The 16129-nt window shown below is 39.5% G+C and overlaps 2 protein-coding genes and 1 pseudogene across 2 annotated transcripts; 2 read left to right on the top strand and 1 right to left on the bottom strand.

Moving 5' to 3' along the window:
- Positions 1 to 1305: 1305 nt before the first annotated feature.
- Positions 1306 to 2269, bottom strand: LOC122081404 (annotated as a pseudogene).
- Positions 2270 to 4324: 2055 nt separating this feature from the next.
- LOC122081636 lies at positions 4325 to 11735 on the top strand. Its single transcript, XM_042648826.1, has 6 exons — positions 4325 to 4557; positions 5484 to 6202; positions 7210 to 7268; positions 7716 to 7844; positions 10433 to 10568; positions 11189 to 11735. Exons 2-6 carry the CDS (start codon positions 5498 to 5500, stop codon positions 11495 to 11497), a joined length of 1338 nt encoding a protein of 445 aa, XP_042504760.1. The 5' UTR covers positions 4325 to 4557; positions 5484 to 5497; the 3' UTR covers positions 11498 to 11735.
- Positions 11736 to 12723: 988 nt separating this feature from the next.
- On the top strand, positions 12724 to 15913 carry LOC122081635 (pentatricopeptide repeat-containing protein At5g66520-like). Its single transcript, XM_042648825.1, has 2 exons — positions 12724 to 13210; positions 13296 to 15913. The coding sequence occupies exon 2, from the start codon at positions 13600 to 13602 to the stop codon at positions 15169 to 15171; it is 1572 nt and encodes a 523-aa protein (XP_042504759.1). The 5' UTR covers positions 12724 to 13210; positions 13296 to 13599; the 3' UTR covers positions 15172 to 15913.
- The last annotated feature ends 216 nt before the right edge of the window (positions 15914 to 16129 follow it).

The following is a 16129-nucleotide window of genomic DNA, read 5'->3' as shown; positions in this document are numbered from 1 at the left end:
GGGGAGAGGAATTTATTATCACTTCTCTACACTTAGTTTATATTTACTAAAACTCTCCTACTTTTTAGTGTTTTACTAATATTCCTTTGCTTTTTTATTTTTACCTCTCTTTCTCCCATGTTTTTTTTAAATACTCAGATTATCCTTCTTTTTCACTTGTAACCTATTACACTTTTTTCATATTTAGTCTTTTTAAATACCAAATAAGACCACCCCATCTGTTTCACCAAATTATTCTCAAACCCCCTACTGTCAGTTACAGTTAGGGGTGTCAAACGGTGCAATTTTGGTTATTTGGTTCGGTTCCAATTCGGTTTACATTTTGATAAGGTGAAACCAAAATCGCACCGGATAGGAATAAGATGAAATCAGAATCGTTTTCATCTGGTTTCGATTTTAGCGGTTTTTAATCAATTTTTATTATTCGGTTCACAACCAATTTACATGGGGTTAATAGTGTCGTTTTAAGAAATGGTTTGCATCCTACAACTAGTGTGAATCCTACATATATTAAATTTCCTAAATAGTAAAGGCAATATACATTTATTTTGCCAAGGATAATATACTTTCTATGTAAAAGACTATATATAATATAACTAATTAACTATGATCATAGAAATTAGAAAATCAAGAAATGTGATTGTGTGAAAGTGAAACTTCCTTCTCAGTTAGTACTTTGTTTTTTTTTTTCTCCCCCTTTTTCATAAAGACCCATCGAATTTCAAAACACCTAAGTCTTTAATACTATGTGCCGATTAACCATCGATTTTTTGGTTCGGTTCGGTTATGAACCAAAATTATGGCCTATAAAACCAAAATCAGATCAATTGACTATGGTGCAGTTCGATTTAGTTATAATCGGTCGGTTTCGATTCCAGTAAACGGTTTCGATTATATATTGACACCCTTAGTCACAGTTAAGAAATATACCTTGTATGCTGATGTCAGCAACTCTATTTTGTTTTAAATACCAAAATACCCTTGTCAAATATAAAGTAAATATGAAGCACCTAAAATATCCTTGTAATAATTTACTCTTCCTTTCACCCATTCCAAGACCTAATTTACCTTTCTCCCAAAGATTTGGACCGTCGGCAATCACTTAGAGCAATGGCGATGGCATCGGCGACCAAAGGCAGCGACATGGCCTTTTGGAATCCATGAAAATAGCTTCAAGAACCCAATAATTTGAAAGTAACAATAGAAATCAATCCAAAAAGAGGCATAGAAACGAAGTGAAAATCAATTTGTTTACATGTGGAAACACAAAATTGCAAAAAAGATGACCTTGTTTACAATACAGTCTTCACATGGAAATTAGTAATTTCATTCTGGAAATGAAATGAGGTCTTCAAATTTGACAACAGAAACAAGAAAACGAAAAATCTGCCAAGCCACCCAAGATATCTCTTACTGATGAACAATTCGCTTTCAATTTGAGACCTAAAATCAGGTAGGCTTTACAAAGTGAGCAAAACAGAATTACAACAAGAACTACAAGCAAGCTACAACCCAAAATAAATGGAACTCTCCCAATGAGAACTTTGCAAGTGTTACTTTCAGAATATCACAAGAAGCGAAAACAACATGTAAATCAAGCAAAAAGCATAAGCTGTCAAAACCCCGATGCTCATCCCCGCAAGAAGCGAGCTCAACCAGAAGCCGTGTACAAACCTTCATCGACCAAAGCACAAAAACTGCTCCCATCGCAAAAATAACCACTCCTCCTTGCGGAACAAGCAAGGAAAATACTGAGAAGATCACCATTGGCAGCATACAGTAGCCAAGGAGGCTCAAACAACGATACAGATCCAAATTCCCATTGCGACCCGCCAACATGTTGAATACAACATAGAGGAAAAGAGCGGCAACCGTAACCCAACCCAAAAGAATCCCAAAATGGATCTTTCCATCAAGCAATTGAAAGAGGCCGAAAGCCATGAGGCAGAGAAATGGACCTGATAAGTCTGCATCCTCGTGAAGATCGAGATAGTCTTCCTCCAGATTTGACGAGTGTTGATCCTGAGTTCTTCCGATAAAGGGAGCTCGTCCTCAAAGCCTGAACCAATCCCCACCCCATTTCCGCCGAAGGCTGGAGTGGAGAAGGACGTCGATGCCGCGGCATATCCAACATTGAAGGACATGAAGGAAAGATTAGGGTTTGCGGGGCGTGGTGGCTGAAATGGCACAGTAGGAACTCGGCGCTGTTGTGGATCGGTGCTAGGGTTTCCACCGGAACAACCACAGGGGGGACATTCAGCCTTGTCATCTCCCGGTAGAGGTGAAGGGGAATTGGGTTAAAGTGAGTTTTAGTGAAAATGATATAATGATCATTTTACCTTTAGACTTAACCATGACTGTTTTAATGAAAAAGGTATAACGGTCATTTTACCTCTTGATTAACTATGATTGATGATAAAGGTCTGAGAATAATTTGGTGAAACAGAGGGGGGTGATCTTATCATTGTGTCATTCTCCAAGGGGTGGTGTGGTAAATTTTCCTTTAACATATGGTTTGAACTAAACCACTTACAAGTTTTGTCTTATCTAATCATCAAGGATACTAATATAGCTGATGTGTCCTTAAAGATATTATTTATTTATTTATTATTATTATTATTTTATTTTGTCGCATCCAATCAATAAGGGATATTGTTTATTTATTATTATTATTTATCTCATTCATCATCACAAGTTTAGCAATCTATTTTTTTATCAGTATTAGATTGATATCCAATTGAAACATAAGATACCGATATAGATATGGATTGGATGCAAAATTATTGTTATTTGAATTTATAATATCCTTGATGATTAGATGCGACAAACCTTATTAGTGGTTTGATTCAAACCAATCAATTTTAAAAAGGAAAAAAAAAGAAAAATGTAATAGGTTACAAGTGAAAAAGAAGAGTAATCTGAGCATTTAAAAAGAGTGGGAGAAAAAGAAATGTAAAAATAAAAAAGCAATAGAATATCAATAAAAATGTAACAGATAAGGGAGTTTTAATAAATATATGGCAAGTGTAAGGGAGTGATAGTAAATTCCCCTTTTTTTTATTTTTATTTTTTATTTTATAATCTCATACCATAACAACCCTCTCTCAAGCAACCCTTTTGAATTAAATTGGTATTAGATTTTGACTAGCAAAAACGTTGGGAAAATACAAAAAGGACAGTGTTGGGGTAAGGAGCTTTTGGAATGTTGCGGAAATAGGGACTTTAGTGTTTGGATGTTTCCTTGGAATTAAAATGATTTTAGTAATGCTATAATGGTAGTGTAAAAAGAAGGATTTGCATGATTCACCAATGAAGAGATAGAAAAATGGTAGGTAATATGGTATCATTCATAAAGACTCAACAAATCTACACGTTTACTATTTATTACATTTCTCACGTTGGTATAAAGGAATTTGTTCAAGGACGGTACATTTTTCCTTTTCCTTAATGTTGTTCCTTTTCTCTTTTAAGGTATTTTTTAATCCTATGAGGTCTGAATCAATTTAGGGATCTCTAGAAAACTCATCTTGGGTTCCTCTATAGACTTTGAATTTATGAAAAATGAATGAATGGATGATAAAAAATTAAAAAAAAAAAAAAAAAAAAAGAAGAAGAAGAAAGTTTTCCAATAACCAAAGAGGATTGGGCATGATGAAGGGAAGGGAGAGAGAGTAACACAGGCTGGGCACCCACCCCCAATTGTGTGCCCAACATTTTCCCATAAATAAAATGAGTTTGAAATTTTACACGTACCCAATCCTGAACATTTTATCGATATTCCTTTTTTGGATAGGCACATACAACCATGGTTTAGGGGAGTGTGTATCAGGCCGCTCTCGGTTCGAGGAATTAACGATTTCTAGTCAAAACTGGCTGATTTCAGTTAAACCGGAATCAGAATCCATTAAAACTGATTCATGGTTTCAAAATCAGAATCCAATCGGTTGAATCGACCAATTCAGTTCAGTATCGGCCTATAACTAATCCGGCTGATTCTTGCCAATTCAATTCGGATCAGAATGATTATATTCCCAATTCCAATTTTCGAAACCTTGAGCCAATTCATTCCCAAAGCCCAATTCGCTTACTTAAACCATAAGAAACAAAAGGAAAAAACGAGAGAGAGAGAGAGAGAGAGAGAGGAGTTTTTCAAAAAATGGTTATTTTTATTTCATTCGAAGGCAAACAGACCATGTTGATGGGTGACGACGTGGTGGACTTGTTGATCCAACAAATGGTCTTTGCTTCCGTAGTACCTACCATTCTCAACTTCCAAGGGGCAAGTAAAGCACGCGTAGCAACTCAAGAACAACTCCCTTCGTCTGATAATGGAGCAAATTTTAATTCAGAAAAGCTATATTTCCATTTTAAGGATCTGTTTGGGATGACAATAGAAGTGAAAAAATCGCCCTTTATTCTCTACCCGTTAAGAAGTTTCAACTTTTAAGAATCGAAGATGCAAGAAAAATTACAGTTAACAGTGTTCGACACTAAAGGGTGAACAGTGAAGGTGAAGCTTATAATGACTTTGGACAATCCATTCGAAGCTCTGATCATGTAAGTTTTCTAATTTCTACAATCTAGAAGTTGTTTTGATTATATTTAGAAGGGACCCATCATTTGGTTTGAAGTCTTTGACTTGCAGGTCGCCTTCATAGCTCTTCCTTTTTTATTTATTTTTTAACTGGGTTCCATCAAGACCAGTATAAAATTTTAGAAAACCAGACAAAACCATCACGGATGTCCAAAACCCTTATGATTTTCATATAGAATTGGTGCTTTACTGGTTTACGGTTCTTCCATATTCGTTTTTAGCTTTGTTAGTTTCTTCTTGAATAAAGGAATCATCCGTGCAGATTATATGGGCGGCTGAACCTCAACGTTTCTGTTGTTTTCATGTCCAGTAAACCCTAATCTTATTCCTATTCGAATACCCAAATCAAATTTCCTTGATAAATCTCAGCTACCTTTCATTTTGAGTTTTTCAAATTCTAGATTTTCAAAAAATTGTTTCTTCAATCCTCATAAAATCTCCTGTCTGTAGAACCCAAGTTTTGGTTGGTTTGTTGAACAGATTACTTTTCTGGGCAACCCCAACTATTTTCTCTTTCCTTTGTTATAGAATCCAATAGGACCCATACTCAGCTGCTTGAGTTCCTGTTTGCTTTCGACCCTCCTCGGTGATGGTGGCCAGCTTGAGTTTCTGTAGTGTCCTGTATTCTGGTTAGTGATCACTTTCTTATATTATGTCGTCTTGTTCCGTTTAAGTGTTTTGATCTTGGTTCTGCTGCTCGAGTTCTTGTTGTGGTCTCCCAGTTTAATTCTTCCATCCAATTCCAAAAGCCCATCTCTGAATTCCCAGTATTCCCTTCCGTCTCCAAATCAGTTCTGTTTTGACGTTTCAGCTTTAGCAAGATTATTCACCGAGGTCGACAACTCTATCTAACTGGATCTGAATTTTTTAATCCCTGTTAACATGCTAGATTCATAGTCATCAATGTCGATTATCTGCGGTCTCCCACTCCTTGAATGCGTATACTGCCTCGCCTGTGCCCGCTGGGCGTGGAAGCGATGCCTACACTCTGGCAGTTATGACAGCGAGAACTGGGGTGTTGCAACCGCAGAAGAATTTGAGCCCGTTCCTCGCCTCTGCCGCTTGATTCTTGCTGTCTATGAAGATGACCTCCGACACCCGCTGTGGGCTCCTCCCGGTGGATACGGAATCAATCCTGATTGGGTAGTTCTGAGAAAGACCGATGAAGACACCCATGGCCATGCCCCTTCGTACATAATCTACCTTGGTCATGATAATGCCGATATCGTTCTTACTATTAGAGGCCTCAATATGGCGAAGGAGAGCGATTATGCAGTTCTACTGGATAATAAGCTGGGGCAGAGGAAATTCGATGGTGGTTATGTCCACAATGGGCTCTTGAATGCAGCTGTTTGGGTTCTGGATGCAGAGTGTGAGGTTCTAAGGGGGTTAGTGGAGAAGTTCCCAAATTATACCTTAACTTTCACTGGACATTCTCTGGGCTCAGGGGTGGCTGCATTGTTAACAATGGTGGTGGTGCAGAATAGGGGCAAACTGGGTAACATAGATAGGAAGAGGATTAGGTGCTATGCAATTGCGCCTGCTAGGTGTGTGTCACTCAATTTGGCTGTCAGATATGCAGATGTCATCAATTCTGTTGTGCTCCAGGCAAGTACACAGTCTAGACTCTCATTTGTGATGCTTTTGCAACAAGTGGATGGAACTTTGAATAATAAAGCTATATGGACATTGCTTAAGAAATTAGCCATGTTAGTAGCTGTGTCACATAATGATGTCAATCTCATTCATTTTATTTTATTAGAACTGCAATTTTATTTGACATCTTTCCTCTTTTCCATTATGTGTTATTTTCTTTTCTATCTTTTGTTATAGCAGTGGTAGTTGTATTATATAAGGTCACTGGCACGAGATCTGGTACCTGGAAATTCTTACTTCTATCTTTTATTAGACTGGAAAGCTAGCTCAGAGTCTGTTATCACCTTTACATGTTAGGTTCAGGAACTTTGCTCTGATACCTAAATTGATGTTAAAGAGCAGAAGAATAATACCATCACTATCCACCCCCACCACCACACCCCCCCACCCTTCCAAAAAAAAAAAAAAAAGTGTTGAAAATTAGAAACACCTCTGTACATGATCAAGCACTGAGAATGGTTAGTAGTTTTACATAATTTTGACGAGCATATCTTTTGTTGATGAGATATTTGCATCAATAAGAAATCAAGCTAAGAATGATAATTAAGCACCAGCCTTAGGCAGTAATCATTAGGTTCCACTTACAAACTTGGTTATTAATTTGTGGTTTTTCCCCCTTATTTGAAAAGAAAAGAAAAAAAAACACCTATTCTCAAATGGTTAGTGATACTCCAAATTTGCTCTGGACTTGGAACAAATTCTTGTTGTCTAAATCTCTAACTTCCACCATCACTGTGTACATACCATAAAAGAAATTCAAACATATTGCTTGCTGTGTTGGCGCTTCATGTTGGTATAGCTGTCCTACACATTTTATTACATTACTACTGTTGCCCCCTGCACCGTTATGACTTTTATCTTGCACTTGCGCTTTATGTGGTTGCTACTTTTATGCATCCTTTCTTCATAGATGCTTATATGTGCTTAAATTCTGACAATTATTCACTTTCCTGAACCAGGATGATTTCTTGCCAAGAACTGCCACACCCTTGGAAGATATTTTCAAGTCACTTTTTTGGTATTAAAAAAATCCCTTTTGCATCATCTTTCGTACTCAATTCTGTTTCCATCCAATAGCTTATAAACTTTCATGGTTTAGTTCAAGTTAAAAACCAAACAGTCTTTAAGGTTTCCCGAGTTGTAAGACCTAATATTCCAGTCAAGTACGCCAAGTTTTGCCACATTCTTTTTTTCCCCCATTGAGTCACTATATGGATTATCCTCTTGTAGAAAATGGGTGGGTGGGTGGAAGCACTGTTATCTTCTCTGTGCAAGTCACTCTTGACAGAGCAAGCAAACACTTGACACCCAAGTCACAAGAGGTCCGCGAGCCAAGTACGAACTGTAAACTTTGGAGATGGGCTTTTATTTCTGAGAATACTATTGGATGCTTTAATTTCGGTTTGGCACCTGTTGATTATTTCCGTAATTGTATATTTGAGACACGCTTTCTCGTTTTGGACAGTTTACCGTGCTTATTGTGTCTAGGATGCTTGAAAGATACATGCATACCTGATGAGAAGATGCTCAAGGATCCAAGGCGGCTCTATGCACCTGGTCGCATTTATCACATTGTTGAGAGGAAGCCCTTCAGGTATACTGCTTTACAAATACACTTCTGCTGAATAGAAGTATGAAACATAAAAAGGAAGTTGGAGATACTCTATAGTTTGGTTATTCCTAAAGGATATGTTCAATTATTGTTTCTCAATGAAGAGAATAATTATAAATATAAAGGGTAATCTAGTTAGAATGTAGAGATTAAAAGAGAATGAGAGAGTAATAAAGGAGAAGAGAAGATTAGAGAAGAAGGTGGAGAGAGAAGGAGGAGAAGAAGAGGAATGGAGATAAAATGTTGTGTGTTAGAGAGTCTCCCACATCAATATTACTTCACTAATATGACATAAGGAATTACTTACACCTCCCTGGGGAGGTAAAAGGTAAAATACAATATAAGAGAACAAGATACTAAACTAGTCCCTAACTACCCTTATTATATAAACTCTAACGAATCTTTCGCAGCACGATGTGCAGTGAAGTGGATTGCTTCACTATGATTTTTTTTCCCACATCTTGCATTTTTGTTGTTCAATATGTAGAGGGCACACAGGGAAATCTCACAGCCTAAGAAAACTGTACAGAATCTCTATAGCTCCCTCTCCCTCTCTCACCCTCTCTGGATCCTGTTCCAGCTCCTGCTCTCCCTTTCCTCTACCCTACCCCGTCCTCCCATCTGCATCTCCCACCCCTTCCACGCTTTCTCCCACCTTCCTCCCCTGTCGTCTACATCTGTAGCCACCCCCTTTCCCTTAATCGTCCCCATCCTCTTCATCTTACCTGCCCCTGCTCCCACCTTCTGCTGACTCTGCTCCCCATTGCATCTGCCACCCGTTGCCCCTACCCTGCACTATCTGTGCCCCCTCTAGTGGCTCTGGCGATGATAAAGTTCCAACGATCTTCCTTCTGGCAGATGTAGATTATTGGAAGTGCAGATGCTATCAGAAACGTTTGCAAGAGATGCGAACCTATCTCGGATTACTGTGACCTCTATAATTCAGCTCCAACCATCATCTTCACAGGCTGGCCGTCAACCTTTCGTGCTTTCTTCATCGCACTTACCTTCTCATTCTCTGGGTCATTTTGGGCAGTCTGCCTCTGCGAAATTGATCCAAATATCGCTAGGTTTTGCAGATGCTTGGGTGGTGCATCGATGGACACAGCTGGGGCTATACTGACCTGGGTCATTTTTCTGACAATTTTAATGGAGGGAACTCAAAGTCATCGTTTGTTTTCTCTGGAGTTGTGGCAGTTGGCTCAATTGTTGGGCACTACAACTCTGCCTACAAAGCTGTAGAGCCTGTGCAACTTTGTCTTGTATTTGTGTGCAGGGAGTGGTGGAGTGGTGCGGGAGGGTGCTTAGAGGGCAGGTGGAAATGAGGGGAGAAGGGGGGAGGAGGGGGGTGCTGCAGGAAATTGTCATGGTTTGGAGGGGGGAGGGGAGGGGAGGGTGTGAAATTACACAATTACCTATCTTGACTAATGTTCAATGTGAAAACAAGGTGAAGAATATAATAGTGAAGCATTTCAATATTCACTTTTCATAGTGACGTATAGGAGGACACAATTATAAAACATCTATGAGTTATTATTTGGACATGTTCTGGAAATAAACACTCTTTTTCAGAATCCCAAGCAGCTAGAACAAAGGTTTGTGAATGCATTGACATGGGCAGAGACACCTCAGGTGGGGTACTAATCATTCCTATAATTGTAATAGAATTCTTTGAATGAATAGATCATTTTATCCTTGAATGAATAGATCTTTTTATCATGTTCAATTCAATGCATTTAATATTAGAGAAAATATGATGGTGCCTAGTGCCATCGGGATCCATGATGCTTCACTGCATACCATGCTGTGGTCAACCAATCCATGTAACCTGAATTTTCAATGAGTGGGCTTCTTTTTAGATGCTCCATGGTCTAGACAGTTGTACTTAATGCATCACTATAATATAATTATAAACATCAACTAGAGAACATAACCCAACCCCCCACCGCCCCTCTCTCCCCAAAAAAAAAAAATCTGATAAAATTTTTTCATTTTAGAATGTATCTAATGCATCTAAACTTTAATCTTATATTATATGGTAGTATCAATTGCTTGTTTTTGTTTTATGTAAGGGCAATGGATACTATACATTTTGTCAAACAATTTCTGTTCATATTTGGCATAGCTGACTCCATGTAGTTGGGATAAGGCTTGGTCTGGTGTTGTCTAAGTAGGCAGCATATGCATTGCGGAAAGATGTTAGAGCTAATGTTTGTGCCTAATTTTCTGTTTATTTTAGTTGTCTTTACTCTTTAGTGTCTAGGAAGGAAATGTAGCTTTGTCAAAGCACTGGCGATAATGGTGGGCCTTGGATCCCTTGATCTACTGGTCCAAAAGACACTTTGTTTTTTATGGGTAATTTACACTTCTCTTGTTAATAATAAATGAAATGTCCCTTGTGGAAGTGCTTATTGATCGCATGGCGAGTGCATCTTTCTCTTGGGGATATTATATTGGCTATACTGAACAGAATTGCACCATTGATTTGGGTGAAACACATTACCAAAAAAAAAAGGTGAAATATATCAAGAAGTCCTAGATGGATGCCTTATGCACGTATTTGGTTGCAGGATGGGAAGATATCCTCCAGTTGTGAGGACAGCAGTCCCTGTGGATGGGAGATTTGAGCACATCGTTATCTCTTGCAATGCCACTTCTGATCATGCCATCATTTGGATAGAAAGAGAAGCCCAAAAGGCACTGGATGTAAGTAACCATCATGTTTTCTATTTTAATCCTTTTTTTTCCAATCCAATATATATATATATATATACATGCTTTTAGATGCAAGCTGGTAATTGTGAAGACAGATTCTTCACCATTCTCCCCTTCATTTTAGGCTATATTTGGTATGCTTTCTTCCAGGCTATTGAACTGGGGAAAGCGACTGTTGTGGAAACATCAACTTCCATTGCTTATTGAGATGGTAAAAGGCTCGGGCTACCATCATGAAGACATGGATTTGAGTCTGAGGATGACCACTTCCATGCAAAAAATTAAGGTTCGGACTGACCCGAGTTAACTCCTCTTGGGACCTTGCAAACTCTGGATTTGCACCAGGTTATGGCCTTCTGAAGTACCAATGTGCAACCATCCCATTTTGGTTTATATATTAGTGACGGGAATTCCATGACACCCACATTTTCAAGAAACTAAACTATGGTTACTATAGTTTCCTGACCAACCTCAAATACTCCCCCTCCCCCCAAGTATTTGAGTTGGATATTTTTTCTGTGCACCCTGATGCTCCATGATTTCTAATTTCTTTGGTGATTCATGGATTTGCATTTCTGGTGAGGTTGACACATGCTTTCTATTGACATCAGTTAATGTTAGAGAAAGATCGGATTACAGAGATTCCTAAGAAGCAGAGGATGGAGAGGCAGGAGACGATTGCCAGAGAGCACAGCAAGGAGTATATGGCGGCACTAAAGCGGGCAGTGACATTGGCAGTCCCACACGCTTATTCACCTTCACCTTATGGAACATTCGACGAGCACAAGAATTCCAGCAGCACAAGTGAGGAAGCTTCTTTGGAGACATCTAGGAAGAGCAGAAGGAAGGAAAGCTTTGATGAATTGAGTGAGCGTCTTTTTGACACAGATGAGTCTGGCCATATGGTGCTGAAATCATAGGCTGTGTATGGGTGATGGTCATATGTATTTCAAGAAAAAAAAAAAAAATTAGGGAGCATTCAATTTATTTATTTTTCCCCATATTTTGATCCTGCTGTGTTTGGTACTTTGTTCAAAGGAATAATAATTGGAGAAAAAAAAAGGGTCATTTGTACAACTTTTGTACTACTCTCAACCATGGATGTAGTTCAGGCTATCGGCATCAGTAATACCAATACATTAATATATTTCCCAAGAACCGTCATTTTGTCATTTTGTTACTGTTCGATTCATGTACACATGTGAAATGACAGAATTTACTCAATGAGAAAAAAAGAAATATGTTATGCTAGGATGGCAAATTTCACCAGCTCTAGTGACAAGGTCTTTCCATTAGAATAATTACTTTCAATGCCAATGAACAGTGCCAGATGGCAAAATATCTGTCTTGCTGAGCGTTATAGCACATTAATTAAACAAAAGTCCTAACCAACCCCACCCCCCCACCCCCCTCCAAAAAAAGAAAAAGATGCTGCTCCACATTCTTTACAATTAGACAGTCAGAACTGTCTCTCCTGCACATTGGGGAAAGAAGAGTTAGCAACACTATTTGCAATAGACAAAAGAAGAACTATAATAGGCAGAGGGAATTATTGTTTCATCAATAAGAGGGGAAGAGGGGAAGGGGAATATTTTAGGACCCTAGAATGATGGTTGGATCTTACGAATACAGGAAAACTTTCTCTAATGATAAATGTTAGGTAAAAGGTTGTGCATGTCATTGGTATACTTAGATTTGTGCTTATCTTTCTCTTCCTCCCCTTAAAAAAAATGCCCTATGCTCCCCTTCGATTCAAGTCCTCCCATTGGTTGAACCATTAGCTCCTCAAAAACCAATGGCCGATGGTGTACTTAAGCTCCTTCTAAATGTTAATAATGTGATGATAAGAAATTGTTTCCTAAATTAAATGCAATATAAGTTGGTGGACAACACCAATGGGGGTGTGGGATGGGTATCATATAGGAGGGGTGGGGTCCTTTTTTTTTGGTAAATGAAGAGGTGAAGTCAGTTCGAAGGAGTTAGAGAGAGAAACACACATAATGGGTGATAGTTTATGGTATACCGCCGATGTACCTAAGCAAAACCTTTGTCATTTTCAGGAGGGAGGAATTTCACTTTTCAGCTCAAATATTTGAAGTGTAGCGTGGAAACCGGCGGAAAAATATCGTCTGCAGTGAAGGTAAGTGGCGGCGAGGAGCAGTGAGGCACTTTGCGCTTGACACCTGGGGATATCAAGATCGACGGGAGGATCTTCGTAACCCTTTCTAGCTCCAGAAACCCATCATTTAGCGGTTCCACAAAAAGATCCGGGATTTAACCCCGAAACCCTCAATTGTAACCTCCGCTGTTCGCACCTTCTTCCTTTTTCCTTTGAAGTCTGAAGTATTCGATCAAATATGCCCTGTTCTTCATCCTTGATCTAGGCAACCTCGACCTTCTTCGTGGTATCTACTTCTTCCTCCTTCGTCCTCGAGGCTCTCGGATTTTTCGTCTCTGGTCCATGAGCAACCTTGGAAAAGCCATGAAACCTTTTTTCCCACCTACAACCTTGAGTATATTTCCTGAGATAGCGATTGCAGCAGCACAGAGTTCTTGGGATTTGGGAGCTCCAAGTTATCGCTCAAGAGATTCAGAATCAGTTTGGGAACATTTACATGGCTGAGCAGCTCTAAGTGAGTGATTTCACTGACTCTGCTTTGTTTCCTTCCTTATTGGCACAAAGGTGTTTTCTCTGTTCTTATTCTTCTCTCTATAAAGCTCTGAATTGGAGAACGTGGAAGAGGAAGACAAGGGCTTAACGGGTGGGTAAAAATCTAAACCGGCTGAACTGTGGGTTGAAAGGAAAGAAACTGAAATGCAGGACATCCTCACCGTTGATCTTCACACCGCCAGGTGTCAAGCATGGAGTGCCTCACTGCACTTCACCGCAACGTACCTTCACTGCAGACGATGTTTGTCCGGAAACCGGCACGCTCTGTAAATCTTCTTGGAAGAAGAAGAATCAGAACTGCAACCTCCAACCAGTCTTTTGATCTTACGATGCAAAACTCATATTTCAAGCATGATTGCTGGTTATCTCGCAAGAAAGTTAGCTCTTCTCCACCATCCAAGCCTCTCCCTTTCTCTATCTGCTTTCACCAACATGTCCGAACTAAAAAGGGTTCATGCTCACATCATAATCTCCGGTCTCGCCAATGACGACCTCACCACAATCAGACTCTTAGCATTCGCTGCCATTTCTGGGGACTTCAGTTACGCCCAAACTCTTTTCAACCAAGTCGAACACCCTACGCTTTTCATGTACAATTCCATGATCAGAGGCTTCTCCCAAAGCTTTGACGCTTTAGAATCCATTCATCTCTACATTCGGATGCTCCGTGATCGTATCTCACCGGATAACTACACTTTCCCTTTTCTATTCCAATCTTGTTCGAATAAGGCGTTCTTCTTTGAAGGGCAACAACTCCATGATCATGCTCTAAAGTTCGGGATCGATTATGATGTTTTCGTCCTAAATAACTTGATCAGGATGTATTCGAATTGCAGAGAGCTTGATTATGCTCGTCGTTTATTTGAAGAACGTAACAGCGTAGCTAATGTCGTATCTTGGACTACAATGGTTACTGCGTACTCGAATTCTGGGGATATTGATGTGGCTCGCCAGTTCTTCGATCGGATGCCATGTAGAAATACAATTTCATGGACTGCAATGATTGTGGGCTATGCACAAATGGGAAAATGTGATGAAGCGAGACAGTTGTTTGATGAAATGCCTGAAAGAGATGTAGACTCATGGAGTGCAATGATTTCAGGATATGCAAAATGTGGGATGTGGAATGAGGCTTTTGAGCTGTTCACAGAGATGGTTGGACTTGGAATAAGGCCAAATGAGTCTGCACTGGTGAGCTCAGTATCAGCCTGTGTACAACTTAGAGCATTGGAACAGGGTGTGTGGCTACATTCTTATATAGAAGATCAGGGATTTGAGCTTAGTGTCACCCTAGGGACATCTCTGGTGGATATGTATTGTAAGTGTGGAAGTGTTGAGAAAGCTCTCAAAGTCTTCAATGAGATGCCAGTAAAGAATGTGTTGTCATGGAACTCCATGATAGGTGGTTTGGCCATGAATGGCTGTGGGAAGCAAGCATTGTCACTCTTCTGGCGGATGCAGATGGTGGGTCTTGCCCCAAATGGGGTAACATTCCTCAATGTGCTACATGGGTGTAGTCATTCTGGATTAGTGGATGAGGGTCGTCGGATTTTTGATTTGATGACTGAAGACTATGAAATTGAACCTCAGCTAGAGCACTATGGTTGCATGGTTGATCTACTTGGAAGAGCTGGTCTGATCAAAGAAGCTTTGAATTTTGTGGATTCCATGCCAGTTAAGCCCCATGCTGCCTTATGGGGTGCCCTTTTTAGTGCCTGTAGAATCCATGGACATGAAGGGCTTGGAGAAGAATTGGGGAAGCATCTTATCGAGTTGGAGCCAGATCATAGTGGGAGATACACTCTCTTGTCTAATATGTATGCAGCCGCAAGGAGGTGGGATGATGTGGAAACTGTTAGAAAATTGTTTAAAGAGAGAGGAGTTTCCAAGAATCCGGGGAACAGTATAGTAGAAGCAACATGACCAATCATGCTATGTGATGGCTTGGAACGTGCCAATGGGAGATTGTCTGATGAAGGCAATCTTGGCATTCATTGAGGCCAAACACATCATTCATTCATTCTCGAACTCGAGAATTGGAAATCTTGGAAGTGGCTATAGATCACCATCCTCATGTTTGGTTTAGAACAAGGGTGAGAATGTGAGATTATTGTCCTAGAACACTCGGGCTCCATTTGATATGCATTGTCGAGAACATGTTCTACGATGACAGAAATGTTGTTTGGTATGCGTTCTCGTTCTTGCATGTATCTAATGTGATGGCTTACACTTCTCTTGTTAATAATAGATGAAATGTCCCTTGTGGAAGTGCTTATTGATCGCATGGTGAATTGCACCATTGATTTGGGTGAAATACATTACCAAAGAAAAAAAAAAGTGAAATATATCAACAGGTCCTGGATAGGTGCCTTATGCACGTATTTGGTTGCAGGATGGGAAGATATCCTCCAGTTGTGAGGACAGCAGTCCCTGTGGATGGGAGATTTGAGCACATTGTTATCTCTTGCAATGCCACTTCTGATCATGCCATCATTTGGCAAGCTGGTAATTGGTGAAGACAGATTCTGCACCATTCTCCCCTTCATTTTAGGCTGTGTTTGGTATGCATTCCAAGAAAACATACTGAACATAGCCTTAGTCTTTCACCCATGATCTTAAATATCTGGACTTGGTTTTTGTTTAATGTATATTTGCCATTTCATTTTCTCAACCTCTACATTTTGTGGATCCCGGGTACCCCACCCCTTGAAGATATAAACTCTAAATCACGGTTAAAGAGAATGATCTATACAGATATACTTCAAAAGCAATTAGAATTACGTAGTCGATTTTTTGAAATTAAGGCTGTGTTTGATATGATTTTTTAGAATGCATTATTGACCTAGAATGCAGACCAAATGCAACATTAATCTTCTGGATT

This window comes from Macadamia integrifolia, chromosome 6 (assembly GCF_013358625.1).
Source record: "Macadamia integrifolia cultivar HAES 741 chromosome 6, SCU_Mint_v3, whole genome shotgun sequence".
NCBI lineage: Eukaryota > Viridiplantae > Streptophyta > Magnoliopsida > Proteales > Proteaceae > Macadamia > Macadamia integrifolia.
The sequence above is the reverse complement of the archived record's forward strand: the minus strand, read 5'-3'. Positions and strand labels throughout refer to the sequence as shown.

Excerpts from the sequence above, each read along its gene's own strand:
- LOC122081636 (XM_042648826.1), top strand. The coding sequence starts at position 5,498 with ATGTCGATTATCTGCGGTCTCCCACTCCTTGAATGCGTATACTGCCTC. Across the intron at positions 7,269-7,715 it reads ATTTTCAAGTCACTTTTTTG|TTTACCGTGCTTATTGTGTC; the intron begins GTATTAAAAAAA and ends CGTTTTGGACAG. Across the intron at positions 7,845-10,432 it reads GTTGAGAGGAAGCCCTTCAG|GATGGGAAGATATCCTCCAG; the intron begins GTATACTGCTTT and ends ATTTGGTTGCAG.
- LOC122081635 (XM_042648825.1), top strand. The coding sequence starts at position 13,600 with ATGATTGCTGGTTATCTCGCAAGAAAGTTAGCTCTTCTCCACCATCCA.